This window comes from Amblyomma maculatum, chromosome 10, assembly GCF_055883805.1.
Source record: "Amblyomma maculatum isolate TAMU_Amacu chromosome 10, ASM5588380v1, whole genome shotgun sequence".
Taxonomy (NCBI): Eukaryota; Metazoa; Arthropoda; class Arachnida; order Ixodida; family Ixodidae; genus Amblyomma; species Amblyomma maculatum.
In genome coordinates this window covers 53035534-53055982 of record NC_139353.1, presented here as the reverse complement: position 1 = coordinate 53055982, position 20449 = coordinate 53035534, and the positions used below count along the sequence as shown (strand labels likewise).

General features: G+C 46.5%; 1 protein-coding gene and 1 non-coding gene across 2 annotated transcripts; both read right to left on the bottom strand.

Moving 5' to 3' along the window:
• Positions 1-319: 319 nt before the first annotated feature.
• Positions 320-13383, bottom strand: LOC146176421 (uncharacterized). The gene is made up of 6 exons (XM_084581299.1): positions 13083-13383; positions 10760-10956; positions 9417-9635; positions 8701-8912; positions 6859-7753; positions 320-3534 (listed from the first exon to the last, which is right to left on the bottom strand). Exons 1-6 carry the CDS (start codon positions 13201-13203, stop codon positions 346-348), a joined length of 4833 nt encoding a protein of 1610 aa, XP_084437425.1. The 5' UTR covers positions 13204-13383; the 3' UTR covers positions 320-345.
• TRNAI-AAU (transfer RNA isoleucine (anticodon AAU)) lies at positions 11397-11470 on the bottom strand. The gene has a single exon. It is a non-coding gene; the product is annotated as a tRNA-Ile (tRNA).
• Positions 13384-20449: the final 7066 nt, after the last annotated feature.

The following is a 20449-nucleotide window of genomic DNA, read 5'->3' as shown; positions in this document are numbered from 1 at the left end:
TGTTTTGACGATGGAATAGAGGTGTGGCAAGATTTCTAGATAAAAATTGTTTGTGTGATAAATGTGTCTTTTGCTGCCAAACAAGTGTCAGCACAGCAAGAAACAATCACTGAGAACTAATTAGTAGGAATTGTCCTTGGTGTCCTGTTAACACATTCGTGTTATGCAGCATTGTATCATTCCATTCAGTACTTCCAATCCGCTACAAGTGGTTTCTGGCATATAGTGGCTGCTTACTATTCGTTAAAAAGGGTCTTGGGCAGTGACTATAAAGATACCATGTTTTATTTTCAACATTTTATTTCTTAACCACCTGCACCACTTGGACCTGGTTATGATTTGCACTTATGTAGAACTTTCTCCCAGCAGGCACTGTTCATCAAGCGTATTTGTGCCAAGCTGGCTTGAGGGTTGAGAGTCTTCGTCAGCTTCTGTCACAACTGACAAATCTGTCCAGGAGCTGTCTTCGTCAGTGTCCGCATCTTTTTCGCCACCTCTTTTCCGGCGCTGAAGTGGGGCGGGCTTACCAACTGGCATCGTCAAACACTCAGCGTTAATGGTGGCACTCGTGCCATCGTTGGCAGCCAACGCAGCCTCTTCAGGAGGCATGGTAGAGGCATTCAAGCTCTCGTTCAGTGGTGTGTCGTCTTTGGATGCTGTTGAGATGGTGCAGTCGCAAGCAGAGGGCATAGATGCACAATGTTTGGCAGTATCTCCAGTCATGTCGCCACCCAAGACTGCGGAGATTGGGCTAGCGTGACTGATTTCCATTGCACCCACTGTGCTGTACTGAGAGTCAGCAATAAGGGATAATGTTCTGTCAACCTGAACACCTTGTATAGTGTGTTCCTCATTAAGAAAGACATTATCATTGTCCAATTTTAGAGCTGCCTCGGCCACTAACATAGCAACACCTTGTCTTGCTGTGACTTCATCGCAGCCCCTAGTTTCCACGTCCGTTGCACTCCCTGCTTCGTGTGCTGTGTGGTTTTCTGCATCATGCACAGACACAGACCTGTGACTTGCATTGTCCTTATTAAGTGTTTCTTGAGTCCCCAGTTTTTCTGCACTTTGAGCTAGACGGCAACACATGTGCTTCTTGAGTGGCAGCTGAACTTTGCACCCTTCACTCATAACTGCTGCTTCAGCCTGGAAACTACTGTCGCTGCCCTTATTGGTATTAAGAGCATCATTCACTGGGACATTTCCAGAAGCAACAGTGCCTTCAGGAGTTGCTTCTAAATGTCCACCATTATCTGTTCGGTGTGTGAATGCATCGGCCGGGATTTCTGAACTTACTTTTTTTAGACCATCGGATTCTTCAGAAACTGCACCATGAAAGGAGCGACTCCGGTGAGCCAGCAGCAATGCAGTGGCTGAAGGTTCTGTGTTAATTGCTTCCGCTATATCCCTGCATGACGAAGACCTCACAGGCTCAAGACAAGGGGCGGCACCGTCTTCTTGTTCTTTCGGAGCCTTCCGCCCGCCGTCACGATGCTGCGGTGGCAAGGCCTTTGGCGGTACCACCTCTCGGCTTTGAATGGACAGTGGCCTTCCTATAAAGCTGCTGCTGTTGCCGAGCCCACCTGCGGTTGAATGCCTCAAGTTGAGTGGCTTGAACTGGTTTGTGGTCGTGATTCGCAGTGCCCTCGTCATGTTTAGTGACCTTTGATTGGCTGCCCCATTCCTGTTGGAAGCAGGAAATCTGGTGAAGCGAGTGGCAGTCACAAGCTCATGGCATTGCAAGACTGTCGTGCCCTTGCTATAGGATGCTTCATCATTTGACCTCTCCTCTCCTTCTGCGGGTTCCTGCTTGTCTTTCTTGGACTTTGTTGACATCTTGTCGTCACAGTCGTATTTTATTGGCGACGCTCCTGCGTCACTTGGTAGATTGTCAGGCTCATTCTTGATTGCCATGCTCTGAGTTGTTCCCTTGTCATTTCTTGGTGGAGGCTTTGGGGAACACCTCTGACAGACAGATGGTGAGTTTGTGCGTGCTTGCATGTCCTGACCTGCCTGTTCGTTGTCACTGTCCAGCACTACTTGTGTTTCCTTATCAACGCATTTTGGATGTGAACCGTGTTCCTGACATGCTTTGGCAGTCGTCAAAGGTTCTTGCTTCGTCTCAACAGCTTCTCTGTTCTGTTCATTGTTAGGAACTGCAGTGAATTGGTACTGACAGACTACGATCATCTCAGGTTCATCTGCTGCTTGCATCTTTGCCTCTGCGATGCCTCCCAGATGCTCTTGGCTTCCTGTCGAACTATCTTTGTTAAACGGCACTTCAGTTGACTCCGACAGTCGTGCACTATCAACAACACTGTTAATGACATCATTTTCAACGGCATCTGAGCTTGCCGTTGTTTTTGGAACAGTTCCTTTTTCATCTTGTCCTTCATATGGCTCCGGACACCTGGCAGCGTACACAGCAGCATTCTCTTCACTTTCACTGGCAACCGTAGAGTCCCTTGGAGCCTTCAAAAAACCTTTTGCTTCGCTTTGTGTGTCAAATGATTCTGAGCATTCCACACACTCAACTGCAGTGCTCTTGTCATCTTTAGCAATAATTACAATGTCCAGTTCAGATCGCATGGTGCTGTGCTCTTTGCTGCGTGATGTTTCAAAGAACTCCGGGAAGCTATAGACCTTGCTGGCCACGATCCCTTCCTCTTCTAGTACATTCGCCGTGAACTTCTTGCAAATTTCCTTAACTCTGCTGCCTTCACTGTGATCACGTTCACTTGCCTTCTTTGATGCCACACTCTTGCCATTTATGGTGTGTTGCCCCATTCCATATTCAGTGGGCACTTTCGTTTCAAGCGGATTCATTGACAGGTAGTCGCAGTCCTTGACTACAGTGTCGCTGTCCACATCTTCGATGGTCTGGAACCAGTGCACGGAGCGCTCCCGACTCTTGAACATTGACGATGTAGAGAGCTTGCTCGCCGACGCTTTCATGGACGTCTCCTCTGTTGCCGATTTGGTGGGGGTTACTGCTGATGACTCCACACTGCTCGCAGAGCTTCGGCTGCGACTGCTCCAGTATTCGGATTTAGCCGAAGGCACCTTTCGGCAGCAGTCTGTGTCCATGATCACTGGCATTTTGGGTGCTGTTTGGTTCTCCTCACTCTGGTTGCTCTTATTTCTAGCATACTGCCAAGATGTGGTTGATGCACTCTTCTCGTGCTGTTCTATGGTATTCGATAGGTTATCTTTGCAGGTAATAGCACTGGTCCCTTCAGCAGTGTTTCTTTTCACTTGTGGGAGAGGCCTTGAACTAAACTGTTCCAGAGAGTCGCGCGAGTGGTCTATTCCTCGCGGCTGCGGCCACAGACGAAGGTTTCCCTGCAGACCCATGTGGCCGTACATGCGAATGATGGGTGCTTGGCCCTCGTCCTTCTTGACACTAGAATCCTCCTCGAAGAGGTTGCTGTGGGGGTCGCTGTAGTTGGTGGTGTAGTTGCCAGATGTTCCTTCGCTGGCCTTGGTTCTGTCACAGCATACGCCCGTTGATGACAGCTGGGTACAACCGCCCTGCATTTGGGAAGAGGATTTATTGATCTTTGTGTATGACATGCCCTGACACAGTGCAATAAGGAGAGTTGCAGAAAGGTAAACAAACAAGTTTGATGCTTGTTTGTTTCATTATGACATACCAACAAGGACACCTATATCCCCTTTGCCCCTTGCACTACTTAACAAGCACTGGTAAACGGGATGCTTCAAAGAAAGTGGCTGATCAAGTCACTCATTTCTTTGGGGCATATTTTTGCAGAAATTTAAGTCAAATTTTACGCCTTTAATCCTGCAGCAGAGCAGATGCAGTCTAGGTCACAGTTGACTGCCAATGCCACTTCATGCTCTGAAATCCTGTCTCACTTTTTTTGGAAGCATGGAAGGTGCGAGCGACTGCTGACTTGCCTTATTTTTTAATTTTTTTTATGTATATGTTATGAACTTTTGAAAGGCTAGCAGGGAAGCCAAAGTTGGGTGGGCAAGATGTGACAAAAAAAAAATTAAGCTCTACACGACTACATGTTTGCAGGCAGAGGGTTGCAACTTCCTGCACATTGGTTGACGAAAGAGGTCGGGAAAGTTCGAAAATGCTCAATGACAGAAGTTAGTTCTTTGCAACTGTCTTAACTCAAACTACCTCAGGAAAATTTTTTCAGAATAGCCCAATGGAAGTTGGTCCCCTTTTTACCAAAAGGTAGGTTGCAAGTTTGCTGAAAAATTGCTGATGCGTGTGCATGCGAAATGTAGAGTGCATTCCCACAAGTTGCTCATAGACATCCCTGTATTTCATCTTTCTTCTTTACTACTATATCATCGTAATTTTCTTTGGTCTCATTTGCACAATATGCACAACCTATACTTCTAAATACATACACCATCACACATGCAGTGTAAGGATCGAAATTTGCAGCTAAAGCCGAAAAAGACGCAAAAGTATGCTGAGTTTATTTGCCCGAATTTTGTTTTAGTTGGCAAAAATTGGTAGTGTACACGTATGGCATATTTGCACAAAGCTATTGAATGGGAGTGATACTAGGTCACTATACAAAATTTTTGAAGTGTGGAAAGAAGTGCTTGAGTGCATTTTGAGGTATTTCTTGGGGAATGCATGCACAGACCACGAATCCCCACTTCCTCCCCATGTGTTGTCTAGCACTGCCTACTCGCATGCTCATTATCCGTTTGGGGTCATTAAGCGCTAACCGCATGAGGCGACAATTCGCAGTGACATGCCGCGTGATGGGCTGAGGGCCGCCAAAGTATTGCCGCTCGTCGCTGTCACTCAGTTTCTGGGTTTGTAGAAAATTTCGCGTGTCGCCCGGAAGCAGCTCGTAAGGCAGCCAATCGCAAAATGCTTTGGGATGCTCAACTTCTGTTCTGGCTTTTTTTTTTTCGTGTGAGGTTTGTTTTCCTAGTCCGGTTTGGGCAAAGAACCTGGTGCCTACACGTGATCACTTCGTCTGAACCGTCTATATATGAGTGCATCGAGACAATTCAGTAAAAGCTTGGAAGGGTAGTTAAAAAAAAAAAAAAAGGCTAATGTGGCTAGATATTGTTAATTTTCTAAAAGAGCAGGCAGTGTAGCAGTGCACCGCTGAGCTGTAACCCTTTAAAATGAGATGCGTTACGAGAAATTTCATCAGTGTTTTATCGTATTTCATGCTGTTTTGTGTTTGAAATGGGATATGGCGTGATAGCACTCCCCTTGATCGAATGATGAGGTCGCAGTAACAGAGCAAGGCTGAAAACGCGCCTATCTGTTGCTGAGCGCGTCGCTCCGTGCGGTATGCATCAGCGACGACAGGCGTTAGCGGCAGCGTCGCGCGACGGATCGCTAGGGGCTGTCACCTCGTGCGGTTACCGCTTTATGGTTTTTCATCGTTAGCAGTATAGTCCTTTTTCCTGCTCCATCCTCCAGAAGCATTCTCTGGTGGAAACATGAAGACCTGCCTATAAGAGTCTGCCCTCCATAAAAGTTTTGGAGGAAACTTTTGGAAACATGAAGACCTGCCTATAAGAGTCCACCCTCCATAAAAAAAGAGTCCACCCACCCACCTCCATCAAAAAATCAAGAATCCACCAGCTGACCCACCTTCACCATCAAATATACCTTCCAGAGGCTCCTACGGTATTGGAATGAAAAAGAAACAATGAAATCAAATTAAAAATGCAATGGAAGGTGATTGACCTAAAACTGAGGATCAAAAAGCTAAATGTAAAACCTGTGCTGCTATAATGCACATTCTTTACATCCTATCATATGATTGCCCCCAATGTTTTTTTACTGCTTGTAACGACAATGTTCTTAACCATAACAAGCCACCGTTAACATGAAACCATGCAAAAGCATTGCAAGAGAGCATCATGTCCCGTTTTCTGTGGCAATGTATATCATCTGCTGTCGTAACAACACAGAGTCGTCTGCACGGCCTTGTGATTCCTTCTCCTTTTTTTTCATCTGAAAGTTGGTCCTTATCAAAGTGTGGGCTGCTTTCACAGTTACTTATGCTACAATACCGAAGGGATTCAGACAAGAATTAAGTTGGCTACTGGAAATGCATATTTCCACTTGCTTACTTTTGGCATCTGTGTATGGATGCAACTCGCGCTTGTTATGCGTGCTTAGATTTTCATTCATTTCTTCACGCGCAACTAATTTATTAAAGTTGACTGATGCTATTATAGCACAATCCTAAATGCAACAATATATTCATTAATTACTGCTTTGTCGACTGTTTGTGCTAAAGAAATACCGCAATAAGAACCTGCATGACTTGTAACTGCACAGCGATGCAAAATATAGAACATGTGTGTGTGTGTGCGCGCGCGCGCTTCATCCCAAGTAAACACCGGGAAAATTTGCCGCATTTTTTTTTGAAGAGAAACCAGGAACTACAACCACTATATATATATATATTGTAGTGTGGTAATCTTCATCGTTATTGCCACTGACATGCATCACGTGCTGGCGCTCTCGAGGACGAAGAAGTTGGTCGCTGCCTTGTTGATTCGCCACGCCTGACGCTCCTGCGAGTTTCCTCCTGAACGGACAGCTGAATCCCTCTGCGTGGACTCAATAAGCACACCCCCTACAATATATATATATATATATATATATATATATATATATATATATATATATATACACATATATATATACACCTATATATATGACCTTGCATACAGTGTGTGCACTTTCAGAGAAATGGATAGTCTTATAGTTACCAAGGTGAGCAGTCACTGCACCACAAGTGTTCGAGAAGCCTTTAAAGCCCTGTGCTACGGCTGCACCTAGGTCTACCAGCACTTAAGGTCACAGAAGGAGTTGTAAATTCAACTCACAGAGAGTTGGCTTGTTTGATTTCCATTGACCCTGGGTGGTTCGTCTTCATCCACGCTGGCTCGCACCAGCGAGGACATGTGCTGAAGCAAGTCCTCTCCAGGGTTGTCGAGAGACATTTCGGATTCCTTATCAAACCAGGGCCCTTCAAAGCCGGCAGCCATGCTCTCGTGTGTGGACGAAGATGCGACCATGACTTCGGGAACCGTGATGTCTGTCCCATGAATGCTGTGTCCAGTCATCACCAGCGATATCTTGTCTTCTTCTCGCTTGCATTGCCGTTCCTGGACAAAAATGCTTTCCTGCGTCGATGAAGAAGCCACGGCCACTTCTGGAACGATCATGTTCAGAACAGCCTTGCAGGTCACCATCTGTGGGCTGCTGCTAGTGTCACTTCCATGAACCACCTCGTCTTCTGTAGTGGGAAGCTGTGTCTGCGATTTTATGCTTTCACTCTGTCTGTGCCTTTCGTCCTCGCCCATGCCTCGGGGTGCCTCATCTTTGTCTCCTTCTGTCAGTGACATCTCCTTCACCTCAGTGTCTCTTGCGGGTTTCAAAGATGGTGAAGATTTGGTCATCAGAATGGATTGATCCTTAGAGGTAACCTCCGTGACATTTCCGGATGACTTGCTCACAGCTTTGGCCTCTTTCTCGTCAGAGTCGTCGACCGAAGAGTCGTACTGGTTCTCGGTCAGGTTCACATTGCTAGCAGCTATCAGTGAGATCTGGTCGTGCAATGCACTCTTGGACTTGCTGTGGGAATCGGCATGAGCCGATCTAGCTGGGTACTCCGAGGGAGTGCCTACCCTCACACTGTCCTGAGTGGTGGTCATAGAAGTCTTGATGTAGGCAAAATGGTAGAAAGCCTCTTCGCTTCGTTTAGTCGGTGTGAAAGACCTGAAAAAAAAAAAAATATTAATAGCAGTGTGGGTGTACCTGAGCTGCTGAACTTAATTATCAACTAGTACCAGTAACAAATAATCTTTACACAATGGCTGCCTATCTGCAGTGTCGTAAATGTCACTAAAATAGAAACATTATGGTCTCTGCAAACTCTACAAGCTAAAGCTCCAAGACAAGTGCATCAGAACATGAAAGGTTCGAGATGTTTTCCGCTGAACTTGAAAACATCTTGTAAGATACCTTGTGAGATAGTAATAAATAGTTAACGCTAGCATTTCTCGGCTACTGATATATCTGTGATTTGTAGGAAGCCATGCCGTCCATCATATAAGAACGCTGCAGAGGACTACTGGTAGAGTGGCAGCCAGGATAGCATGTGAAATGTTTGGGGCCTAAATAATAATGAAGAAATCATATCAATACTTAACCACAATATTTGGTGGGAAAAAAAAAATGTTTTGGCTGCATCATTTCATCCAATAATGGCTCTCAACATATGCATCACGCATCTTTGACAGGGAATTATGAAAACAAATATCTTGGGCTCAAAACAGTAAAGAAATTTGTGGTTTATCACCATTCCAACTCACTCTTTCTGTGCGGCGCATGAAATACGGTTTGCAGTTCCGAAAATGTTCCTAATGTTTCCTATAAATAATTTGCATATTCCATTTTTCTCATTTTCTATTCAGTTCTGAAACGTGAAAATTTTGCCATGCAAAGTAGTGCGACAAATGTGTTTTAATAATGTTTTGCAGGAAAATTTTTCAGCTGTTAAGTCATACATAGCATCTGGCTGGAGCAACAGCCTATTTATAAATTCTGCTCATCTTTGACTTTCTTAGTCTACTCTAATTAGCTTTATTGCCTTATGTTTTCATTTTAGTCACTTATTCACATGAGCAAGTATATGTTGCTTATAGGAAAAATTTGATACGCACGTGACTGTCGACGCCTCCTGTGTAATGGGATTGGTATTAGCCAAGAGGGACGAAGCTGAGCGATTCACTTTGGGGCATTCATTCGTACTGTATTGCGGCACTGGAGTGGTGTCTTCTGGCACGGGTGGGATGTCCTGCTGTACCTCTTGACGGGCTTCATCACAGTCCCAATTTTTTGGAATTTGAATCTCATGGGCCTCTGGACTCTCAAACTGAAAATAAAAAAAAGGGCACAAAGGAGCTTACTGTAAGGTATGAAGCTAAAGCAGTGCCTCACATCACTATGTCAAAGATAAGCAAAGAGCTTTGATGTGAGCGTGAACCTCTAAGTACTGAAATTGTATCTGACAAAATGGTGGTGCCAAATACATGGTACACTTGCTTGCTTATCTTATGAAAAATAAGATACTTATTTCGTTAAGGTGGGTTTAGGGGACACTGTTTATCATTTATGATATTTTAACGTCTCAGGGGTAGCAGGGCTCGACTGTGGCGTTGAACACTGTGAGAAGTTTCGTGCACGAACCAACCTCAAATGCTGCGCATTATATTTGGAGACACTCGATCATGTGGAGCACATAAATGGCCTATTTAATTGCTATTAACCACTCGCACAAAAGCATGTGACCCAAACCTTTTTTTGCTCCATTTGTGTCATGCCAACATATCGAGAGACTTACACGGAGATAAGAAAGCTCCTGATAAGGGCTCTCGACGACAGGTGGCTGTTCATGGCTGCTGTCCCTGTCTCGTCGCTCCCAACTCGTGTCTGGCACTGTGTCGGCATCTTGTATTTCATGACCTTCCGCCTCATTGTTTCCAGTGTCATTATTGTTGATCTGGTCTTGGTGCTGCGCGAGCAAGTAGTCGAACTTGAGGAGATGCTGAGTCTCTTCTTTCGTTAGAGGCAGCCTTGGGAAGAGTCTTCTGGAGACCTGCATTTCAAGCCAGGGTAGTCCAGACGTAAGTAAAAACACCTTAGAGCTCTGCACATTAAAACAGATTGAGACGTGCCAGGAGAACCTCCCATCGCGATCTTCTGCTGAGAGACTGATTAGATTTAGCATACATCTGGTTAACAGTGATAATAATTGGGCTGTAAGGAAAGAGGCAGCAACTGTTTTACCCTTGGCGGACACCACAGCCATACCTTGAGGGAAAAGATGAATGAAGAGAGAAAGAAGGCATTTAGCACAGGATTCTGGAATAATTTCAACCGCCTGGAATTCATAGATGTGCACTGACATCGCACAGCGACTTATGTCCATGCTTTGCATTTCAAGACTTCTCAGTGCATACAGCTTCAAAGTTATTGATGTCCTCAATTTAGCCTCGCTCTGCCATCTGCTAACCATTTGAGGAAGCTCAGCATAGATATGAGAGGGTACTGCCCATGTACAGACAAGGACAAGAAAGGTACACAGCAAGCACACACTTGCAATATCCTCTGTATATCATGGAGGGAGGGTTTCTTACTGGCAGCGATGTTTATGCTGTGCATGTTTCCATTGTAAGCATATATGCCATCCACATAAATTCCTCTGAGGCAAAGTGATAATTTTAAGCAGCATGCATCAGCAAACTGGCCGACAGCCATATTTCCATATATGATAATATCAAGATGGCCTTGTATGGCAGTTTGCAACAGGAGCTTTGTCAGGCGTGCAAAATATTTTTAAGCTGTTATTCTATTTTGCAACAGCCAGGTACTTTGAAAAATTATGCTAAACTAACTATTCCACTGTCAATATTTGCAAGAAAACTTTTGCAAATTGTAAACGATGAAAGCGGGCCAAATTACGCTATTATCGCATCACAAAAACTGTCACCAATCTGTCGCAAACTAATCGGCTAACCCCACTCCTATTGGTCAGTTCAGACCAGTGGATCCTGTCGACCAATAGGAGTGGGTCAGGGCTGATTGATAGGTTTTAAAGTTTTTGTGATGAACGATAACTGTAGCCTAATTTGGCCCCTGTAGTCTTAAGTAAATAGAACAACATATATGTAACATATGCTTGCATGAGACTGAATAAATTTGTGAACTCCAAATACCAACCAATGCAAACAATGCTGGCCACATTGCCAGAAGTCCTGTATCATCCACATCTCCAGTGTCATCAGGTGGCTTGGCATTCAGTTCAGGATTCAATTCAGCATTCTTCATGCGCAGTGTCCTGGCTTGCATCATTGTTGTAAGTATCTCGCTCGGGCTCGGGTTCAGGTTGACTTGTTGAAGGCGTTCAAGTCTGTCCTCTGGGAGTAAGCAGTAGTTTGGCATGTCATATAAAGGGCCACAGAGTGCTGCGTGCTAATGAGAAAGTACATAAGTACATACATCTGCACTGAAAACAGCCGCTAAAACTACAATTTAAAAGTCGTAAAGTGCTGCAGAATGCACTGTCCTACTGAGGCGTATTATTTTATATTTTTTTCTTTGAGGAGGGGGGGGGGGGGGTGCCTCACCCTAATATATGTCCTACTCAGGAAGTGAACAGCCACTAAAACTACAATTTAAAAGTCGTAAAGTGCTGCAGAATGCACTGTCCTACTCGGGCCTATTATTTTTTGTTTTGTTTGGAGGGGGGGGGGGGGGGGGGGGTAGCATCACCATAATATATGTCCTACTCAGGAGTAAATATTTGCAGCTTCATTAACTACTACTTAGAGAAGAAAAAAAAAAAAAAAAAAAAAACTGGCCTGCGCAGGGATCGAACCTACGACCTTCGCGTTATTAGCACGACGCTCTAACCGACTGAGCTAGCAGGCCAACTTGAGTCGCGCGGTACAACAAGTACATTTTATTATCATCTAAAAGCCGACTTAATTTGACCGTAAATGTTATTTAATGATTGCAGATACAAATTATGATACAATTTTGAGTGCTAGAATCACACCAATATACAAAACGTTTCAACTAGTGATCCTCGGGCTAACACTACTTAAACCTGCTAAAACAAATTCGTACATATCACGTTGCGCTTCTCTTGTTTCTAAACTGAATATTTGGAAAGATTTACCGTCTAGCCCACTAAATCTGCATCACGGTGATCTGAAGCGCCGCTAAAAGTCAAGCAAAACCAAAACACCATAAAACGTTGTATAAAATCAAGCCAAGCCAAATAAGGCTAGTAGCCAAAACAAAGTCAGTTCTTATGGCGGCAGCCTCAAAATCGGCATTTCCGCTTCTCGGGGGCAATTCATTACTAGCCTGGTAAAAAAACAGTGATCACCAAATGGAAATGAAACATAATAGACGCAGCTTCGATGCTAGAAGATAATAGAAGAAAACGTGAATGGCGCTCTGTCTTCCTTGCTATATCTGGAAACCACCGCGTGACCGATGCCTGCCAAAAGAGTTGTGGTTTAACAGACGGTTGGTTTGGTCTAGTTGGTAGCAGTTTCTTGAAAACATAGCGCAAATGTAGAGATGTAGACGGGAGAGGTCGGACGAGGCGGCGCCTGTCCCGTCTACATCTGTGTCGTTCGTGCCTACATTTGTGTTATGTTTTCATCGAGCTGTGGCTGCTATTTTAATCCAAGATTCCAAGTGGATTACTAGCCACATTCATGGATACCGCCGAAGTAGCTGTGAAGCCGAGCAGAACTCGCGGCCAGTGGTCTTCTAACCCTGAACGAAGCAAAAGGGTCAACTTCGTTAGACCACTAGCTGTGCCACCGGTTTCATGTGCTGAGCTGCCCTTATCACGCTGGCTCTCGACCGAGCATGGCAAAACTTGGCCTCCTGAGAAAATAGCCTAATAGTTTGCGTTGTCATAATTGAACACTTGCGATTCGTGAGCGTAATGAATACTACGTGTTAGTTATATATTGCCGTGAATCATCTTATTATTCTTTGTTCATGTGACCCAATTATAATTAAAACAGAGCGCATGCTGCTATCCTCGCCTCCTAGCTAGTTTTTTTGCGGGTGCAAGTCAGCCTAATAAGAAAATTCATTTCATAGACAAGCCAGTCTCCTATTGTTGCCTTCGCCATTGTCACCACCACGTGACAAAATTAAGCGTGCTTCGATTTCCTGCTTAGCTAGTTGTCGCTGCTGCTACTACTGCATACTGGTGGTTAATTGTGACGATGGTGCTCTGAAAGTTGGAAGCAAAATTTTGCTACACGTGGCAAAGTAAAACTAAACGACTGAGTGCATAACAATATGCTGTTCTTGACGCAGCTAAACCACCGCTCATTTTTTTATTATTATTATTTTTTTTTGTGCACGTCTTGATCGTTGCAGGCTTTTATATAATTCTCTCGCAATATGTTGTCCGCTCACGAAGCCCGGTTAGTATATATGTGTCGCTGCCTCAGAAAGACTGAATAGACATGCTCCCTGCAATTGGACTTGCAAGCACGCGTCGATTTACCGAGATTGGCGATGTAGGCATCCGAGTCGTGGAGGAAGTTGGGTATGACGGTGAGGTGGAAGTCGTCATCGAACGCCATCTTGACCTCCTCAGCGTCGTCGGTCGCCTGGGCCAAGTCCATCCACGGGTCTTCGTCCCTGTCAGTAGGCGGCGAGTACCATCGGTTGAATCGTGTGACTCCGCCGGCGGTGCTGCGAACAGTAGTGAGCCCTACGGCTACTCCACAGACCACCCTTATAAACAGAGTAGTTGCAAAACATCACGCGGGGAAGTGTGTTTGTATACGAGATAGAGGCCGATCGAAGCTGTCAGATGTCGCGATCTCTAAGAACACCAAATAAAAAGAAAAACATCTTATACAAACTACGGTATTATTGATGTCGGCAGTAGCACATCGTAATTGTATTGATCATATGCAGTAACCGAAAAGGCACAGATATAGAGCCGGATCACGGAGTTTCCAAGGAGTTACGTCCTGTATGGGCACCGTACATGGTGCACCGACGCATAGCTTCCGCCTGGTTAAGGTGTGCTTCGGCGATGCTCTGGCTGATAAACTGTTTAGACAAACACGTGGATTTTCTCCCTGTTCCGTCAAAATGACCGCCACTGTGACGTTGGTGCTAGCCCGAGTGCATATATGTCACGACCTAAAATGTACTAGCTCACCCAAACTGCCATTTCGGTCAACCTATATACGACATGAAGTATAGTAGGGGCAGAATTATAAAAGAGCAGGTCTTGAGAGATTCTTTTGACACATCCGCCTAGAGTATAAGGCTTGTCCGTAGCTGCCAGCCGATAACCACAACTTCCTCGCCGCAACGCTAAAAGAGACAAATCTTCCTCTCTTCGTTCATCTATCCTCTTCCAAACAGTGCGGTTCGGGCGTCGACCGAGAAAGATACGGCTACTGAGCTTTTCTTTCCGTCGTAACTCATATCGCATCCTATAGTGCGTCACACGTACGCCGGTCCCGTCGCGGTGACTCAATGGTTACGGCGTCTGACTGCCAGACAAAGGTGGTCGAAATTATTCCGAAACTCACCACTGCGGCGCCCCTTTCTGCCCCCATTCTTTCACTCCTTCCTTCATCTTCTAATCTCTGCCTCGATGCATGGTCATCAGCGGTCGAGGTATCAACAAACTGAGGCAATTACTGTGCCTCATATTTCCGTCCTAACTTTTCTTTTATTGCTAGCTGCTATAGTACTAGAGTATTTGCGTCACATAAAACCCTTGTCGCTCTCAGCGATTATACATTCCCTTATTGATCAAGTAATAACGTCATAGATGTCCCACCAACACGAAGGAGAACTGCGTCACCACAAGAGCCGAATTTCAAACGTCTTCAAGGCCGTCAGAAAAAAAAACAAGATCTTACCAACTGGTAATGTACCGACAGATGCAGCATTAAAACTGACACAGAAGCTCAAAGGAAATGCAGCTGAACACATGACTACTATTACAAACCTTATTAACAAATAACTTTTTTTCTGCAGGTGCGTTACTTTGGCAGGTCGTGGATGTCAGACGATCAGTGTTAGTCGATTTGCTGCGGTCGCTGGATACAGCGCATGCGGTTATGACAGATGTCAGCGGTACTCATTCTCCATTCTATATGACTGTTAGCGGCACAGTTTACTCCGAGTAATGAGCTCTCCTACTGAGATGTCGGTGTAAATACATATATCACACCTTTCCGGCTTTGCCGCTTTGGCGCTCACCTTTTCATGGCTGGCGGCTGGGACGTCGAGGTCGGCGGTGGTGCGTGGCGCGAAGACGTGACGGCGAGAATTTTCGAGATCTCACAAGATGAGACGCGACCAGGATGGTTTCAGGTGGTCATATACGGTAGGAAATTTTGTTACAGGTTAAATGAAGGCCGAATGGTGTCACGGAGCCATGGCTCTGCCGGCTGCCGCAGCCGCCCGAGAACGGCTTCTTCTTTGTTCCCTTCCCACTATATGTAGCACGTGGCGACGAAGAGATTAGAGCACGCCCATCAGTGCATTTTCACGAGTAAACATTTAATCTCCAGTAGAGCAGCCAAAAACAGAAAATAAACTACGAAATGTAATGTTGAATCTTCCATAAGTGTCTTGACTTGAAAACGATTGGTTCGGGTTCATGGGGTTTAACGCCCCAAAGCAACTCAGGCCGTCAGGAACGCCGGACAATTTCGTGAAAATGAGGCCACCGCCAAAGTGTAATCTATTACAAAGAAGTTTGGTTTATACGGTTTGACGTCCCAGTGACGCAGGCTGTGCCATAACGTGGAATGCTGCGGAAATCTCGACGACCTGGGGTTTTGTAACGTTCTCTGACACCGCACGTACAGCACACGAGTGCCTTGCTTTTTGCCCCCATAGAAAAGCGGCCGAGATTTGATTCCGCGTCATTGACCATTGAGTTCAGCAGTCGAAAGCCCTAGCCACCGCGACAGGGGGAATGCTGGGATTCAAGTGATGGTACCAAAAGTCATGTGACGCGACGTGATGCCATAAATAAAAATCGAGTGTAATAAGCCGCGACGGGCGCTAACAAAGACTGGATATCTTGTGCCGTCTCGCTGCACATCCGTCGTGGCTCGCACTTTTATCGAGCCACCGAAGCGACGCGTGAGACAACATATACCCCTGTCGCAGGGACCTCCGCTCTGCCCGTGCCTAATGCCACAGGATAACATTTCAGATGGATCCGTGCTCAATGGGAATGAGTAGAGGCAGATGCTGAAGCAAAGAGCGCCCTCAGCTGTGGCTTCCAAACTGAAATTGTGCCTTTTTCAAGAGCGGATATACCTTTCGAACTGTATGAGCAGTGCACCCATCTCAGATGACTAGATCGGACAGTAATTTTCTCTTCTGCGTCTAATTCCGCGCCATGTTCGCTCCACAGTCGCTGTTTAAACGCGGCTTTCGGACAGGCCGGACTTCCACTTCATTACGGAGACTATGAAGCATATATGGTATGCTCACGAAAGGATAACGTTAACCACTTCATTGAAGCGTTCTTAAAATAGGCTTCAAAAGGGATTGCACTTAAATGGCCAGACAAACGGGAAGTTCTACATGTCATGCATGTGTACGCTATGTCGTTTCTAGAGCGACACAGGACTGGGCTCGCGCTTGTGCTAAAAGCTTCTGTGCCTGTGTATTTGCTGTCTGTCTAATCTTCACCTCCGTATCGCCTCTGGTGCGCCATTTGCTCGTAAGACATCACTAATAAACATCTACATCTGACACCACATTTGATCTCTTTCCAAGTGACGTCGCTAGGGTCACCCGCACCCGGTGCGGAGTAGTGCGGAGCGGTTCACGGCGGTGGCAGGAGCGCGTGCAGCAATCGCACCACGGGGGAAGAGGGAGGCTGGGCTGAGAGGGGGGGGGGGGGCGGAGCTGGTTACGAGGCCGACGGCGACGGCGATGCGAAACGCAGGAACGGTCGCTAATGAGCTGCGCTTTAAAAGTAAGAACCGCAGAATATACTACGTGAGCATTCTGGGTGCATTCACTCTCAATTCCCCTTTTAAGGCAGCTGGCCTCGCTAAAGGTGCCCTCCTAATTATTATTATTATTATTATTATTATTTTATAGTCAGCGCGTAGAACCCAGAAATGTGGCGCAACAAACACAAGTGCGTGTGTTGTGTCTCTTCGCTTGTGTTAGTGTTTGTTGCGCCACATTTCTGGGTATTATGCAACGCCAATTAGCCCTTCAAGCCGTTATTTTCAGCGCGTAGTGATCAGACTTGTCACTCCACTGAGCAACAGGCATTTCGTGCCTTTCGGCGTTTTGAAAGTGTGATGCGGATGTGCGACTGGGCCGAGGAGCGAGAAAGGCACAGGAGATAACTGAACAAGACAAAAGACTGCTGCGGAGAGCTCGCTTGGGAAAGGAGGGTGAACTGCACATGCACAAAAAGAGGCGATGCGGTGGTATGGCCGCCGACGGGTGTCACGCTCCCCAGCAGGGGTTTCCGGTGGGTGTCGGGTTAATGCTGGTGTTTTTAGGGCACACGCACGTACAGAGGCCCGGTCCAACGTTAAAATTGATGAGTCTCTGGAATGAACTAAGGCATGTGTTTTACTACTCACAAGAGAATAATTCGTTCTACGCGAAGATCACTTGGAAGTTAGTGTTTCAGTGGGCCACTTTTTCGCGTCTTAACACAAACATTTATTTCGCCTCCGCCCCTTCCTCCCTCTCTCTGCCTAGCCAGCTGCACCCCCTGAGCGCTACATCCGGTGCGGTCCGCACCACCCGCACCCCCCTCGCGACGCCACTGCTCTTTCCTATCAAAACTGCAGCACAACTGATCTTCGTACAGCTTTTCGGATTGTGTAATTTCATTTCGGTGCCTAATTAGAATGCATCCTCTAGTCTAGTTAACGATAGGGATTCTAGCCGACATGTGTCTCCATGGAATTGTATGTCCTAATCACCTCACTACATCGCGTACGCGACCTAGCGCAGCGGACATTTTTCAGTGGAGCGGGCGGTGTCGGAGAAGCAGAAAGAGCACCAGGGCATCAAGCAACCGGTCTCGCGGCGGTGGTGGTGGTGTGGTGGTGGTGGTAAAAACATTTATTCGATATTTACCAGGAGGTATGTTTGGCGCGGAGCCTTAAGGGCCTCGGCACTACAAATACTATGTGGAATCCTATAGTCAAGGACCCCATTGGCGGTTGCCGCCGCCCGCGCACGCCGCGTTAAGGTCCTTTGGGCCTGTAGGTCGCAGCAGCTGATAAAGGTCGCCTCCCAGTCCTCCCGAGAAGGGTTAGGGATGTGAACATCCCTAACCCTTCTGTTGGCAGGCCCATACCATGTGGTAGGTGTCAGCCACCTTCCCACAGTACTGGCGCTGGCCACTGAATTGCGAGTCAAAATGCTGAAGTACTGCCGCGGCACAGCATCGTGTTGGAGAAGAGGCGTAGGAGCAGCCTTTCGTTCGCTTTTCCCAACCTTTTGCAGGGGTTAGGGTATTTGCGATGTGAGTTTTGATAGAAAGTTACAATGTCTTATGTAAAGCCAGATTGGAATCGATGTCCTCAGCCCATTCGAGTCGAGGAAACTGCCTGAAAAGAAAGCGCGCGGGCGGCTACGTCAGCTGCCTCGTTCCCTACAAGACCCTATTTTTTTCTGTCGGAGAAGTGGAAAGAGCACGAGGGCATCAAGCAACCAGTCTCGCGGTGGCGTGCACCGCAGGAGCTAGGAAGTGTATAGGAATCGCGGAATTGCTGCGCTATCAAGCGTTCGCTTTCATAACACAGGCGGTTCTAAAGTGTCCTGAAATTTTTAACACGTGTTATAGGCCAAGTTTACCGAGAATCCGGCGTCAGCGTTGTGAGCGAAAAAAAATAAAATATCAGGGGTTTAGCATAGTTAAACATGGTATTCAGAGAAATTTAAGCTTCACAGCATGGTTACGCTCGGTAGACGTTCAACTATTTATTCAGAAGTGATTTCAGCTTGTTGTTCTCCTTGGTCTTGGCTTGGACTAGCATAATTCTGGCTAAGCGCGCAATGTACACAGCTCTATGGTCAGAGACGCGCTACAGCGCAGCATCATCGCCACTGCAGGCGTCCATGGCTGGCTCGGTCAAGACGTTGCAATGCTCCTTCTTATACCCATCGATTGAGGTCATGGCTATTTCCATATCGCGCGACATGACGTCTCCCACGTGATTAATCACGTGATCCACCCCTTCCACTCTATCCTCAGCTCCAATTTTGAAAGTTCACCCAAATATCAAATTTATAACCATGGCCGCTTGCGCTTCCATCGAGCGGCCGAGTTATAACCTTGTGGTGTGACAGGTGGTCCACAAGGTAACAGCTGAAGAGCGTGGTGCGACTTCTAGCCATGCTTGACCCCTAACTCCGTAAAGGTCAAATTTAGACTCACGCGTAGACTAGCTACTTAGTGTAGTGTAGCTTTAAAAATCCCGAGTATGGCAGTGCGGCATGGCTCACATGGCCGAGCACTAACTGAACGTAAGGTTGCCGTTTGGCAGGATCTGACAACTCGGGTATCTTCTTTCATATGGGAGGGTGATATCAGAATCATTTGTCAGGACCACGTGTAGTCAGGACCGTTGACACGCCGGCACGTTCATAAGCGGCTTGATGCAGGGCTTTCTATGTAGACTGGTAGCCTATTCTGTCGTCATAGCCATAATTAAAGGCAGCGCTTCTCCCTAATTTTTAAGCATGAAATGGTTTTATCTAAGCAAACGATTTTAACTCCCGTTATCGGCGGCCTTGAGGTATATATCCGGATGCCGGTTTCCCGTCATCCGGAAGCCGAAAAGGGATTATCCGGACACCGAACGAAATTTCCCAAAACGAGTTCTCAGCTCTCTAAGCCCTCGTCGAGTATAGACATACAAACGACGCTGCCCAAACGAGTTAAAACATTGTTTTCAATTTCGACTCGGTGTGTTCGTCGAGATATCACCCAATTTGTGCATTTAAAATTGCTGAATTTTAATGTCATTTCTAATAATAAACGACATTAATGCCGTGCAAAATGCCGATACAATGAGTTGGCTGGAGGCCTTTGAGAGAAGGACGCTGCATGCTAAGGGCGCTTGAGGAAAAGATAGGCGCTGCACGGAATAAAGGCTTCCGCGCCGTCCCCAAGGATGGCGCGATGGCGCCACGGTCCCACATACTCGTACGTAGAAGGCCGACCGACATTGACGGTCGAGGTGGCAGTAGTTAGGAGCGCGTTCGGGTATTTGGAATCGTCACTGTGTCACGGCATCACCTCCTTTGACAGGGGCACTCAAACACGCAGGCTCGTCTGCAAGACCTGCGTCGCATCGTGGCTATGATGCTTCTGCATTTCAATGCTGAGCAATCGAGCCTGATGAAAGAAAAGGAAGTCTTGCGAAAGGCGATCGCTTTTCGTTGTATTTTCCGTCACAGAGCCTGTAACCAATTTTTTTTTTTCTATTTCCTATTCACACTTCAATTGCTCATCTATTTCTGCGAATTTAATTCCATGTCCTATCTTCAACTTTAGCATTTGTTCCCGCGGCGTCGTCTGCTAGTTCGGACAGCAGACGACGCGGAAAGCGACAGAGCGTACAGCTTGTTAGTGCTGCGCTTTATTCGACGCTGTATAGTGTAACTCTGCAGCTCAGACAGAATGATCTGGGTTTCTGCTTTTCAGCGAGAGTGCATAAGTTATCCCTAGCACGGCGCCGCATGAACAGAGCCGCCTCGCGCCCACGGCGCGCACCGACGCGAATCAGCGAGGGTCTCGCTTGTTCCGCCCATGATAGAACATGCAATACCTACCAGGGCCATTACTCAGGCCCTGTCAGCCTTGTCCTACTGTCGGATCCAAGCAGTGAGCTC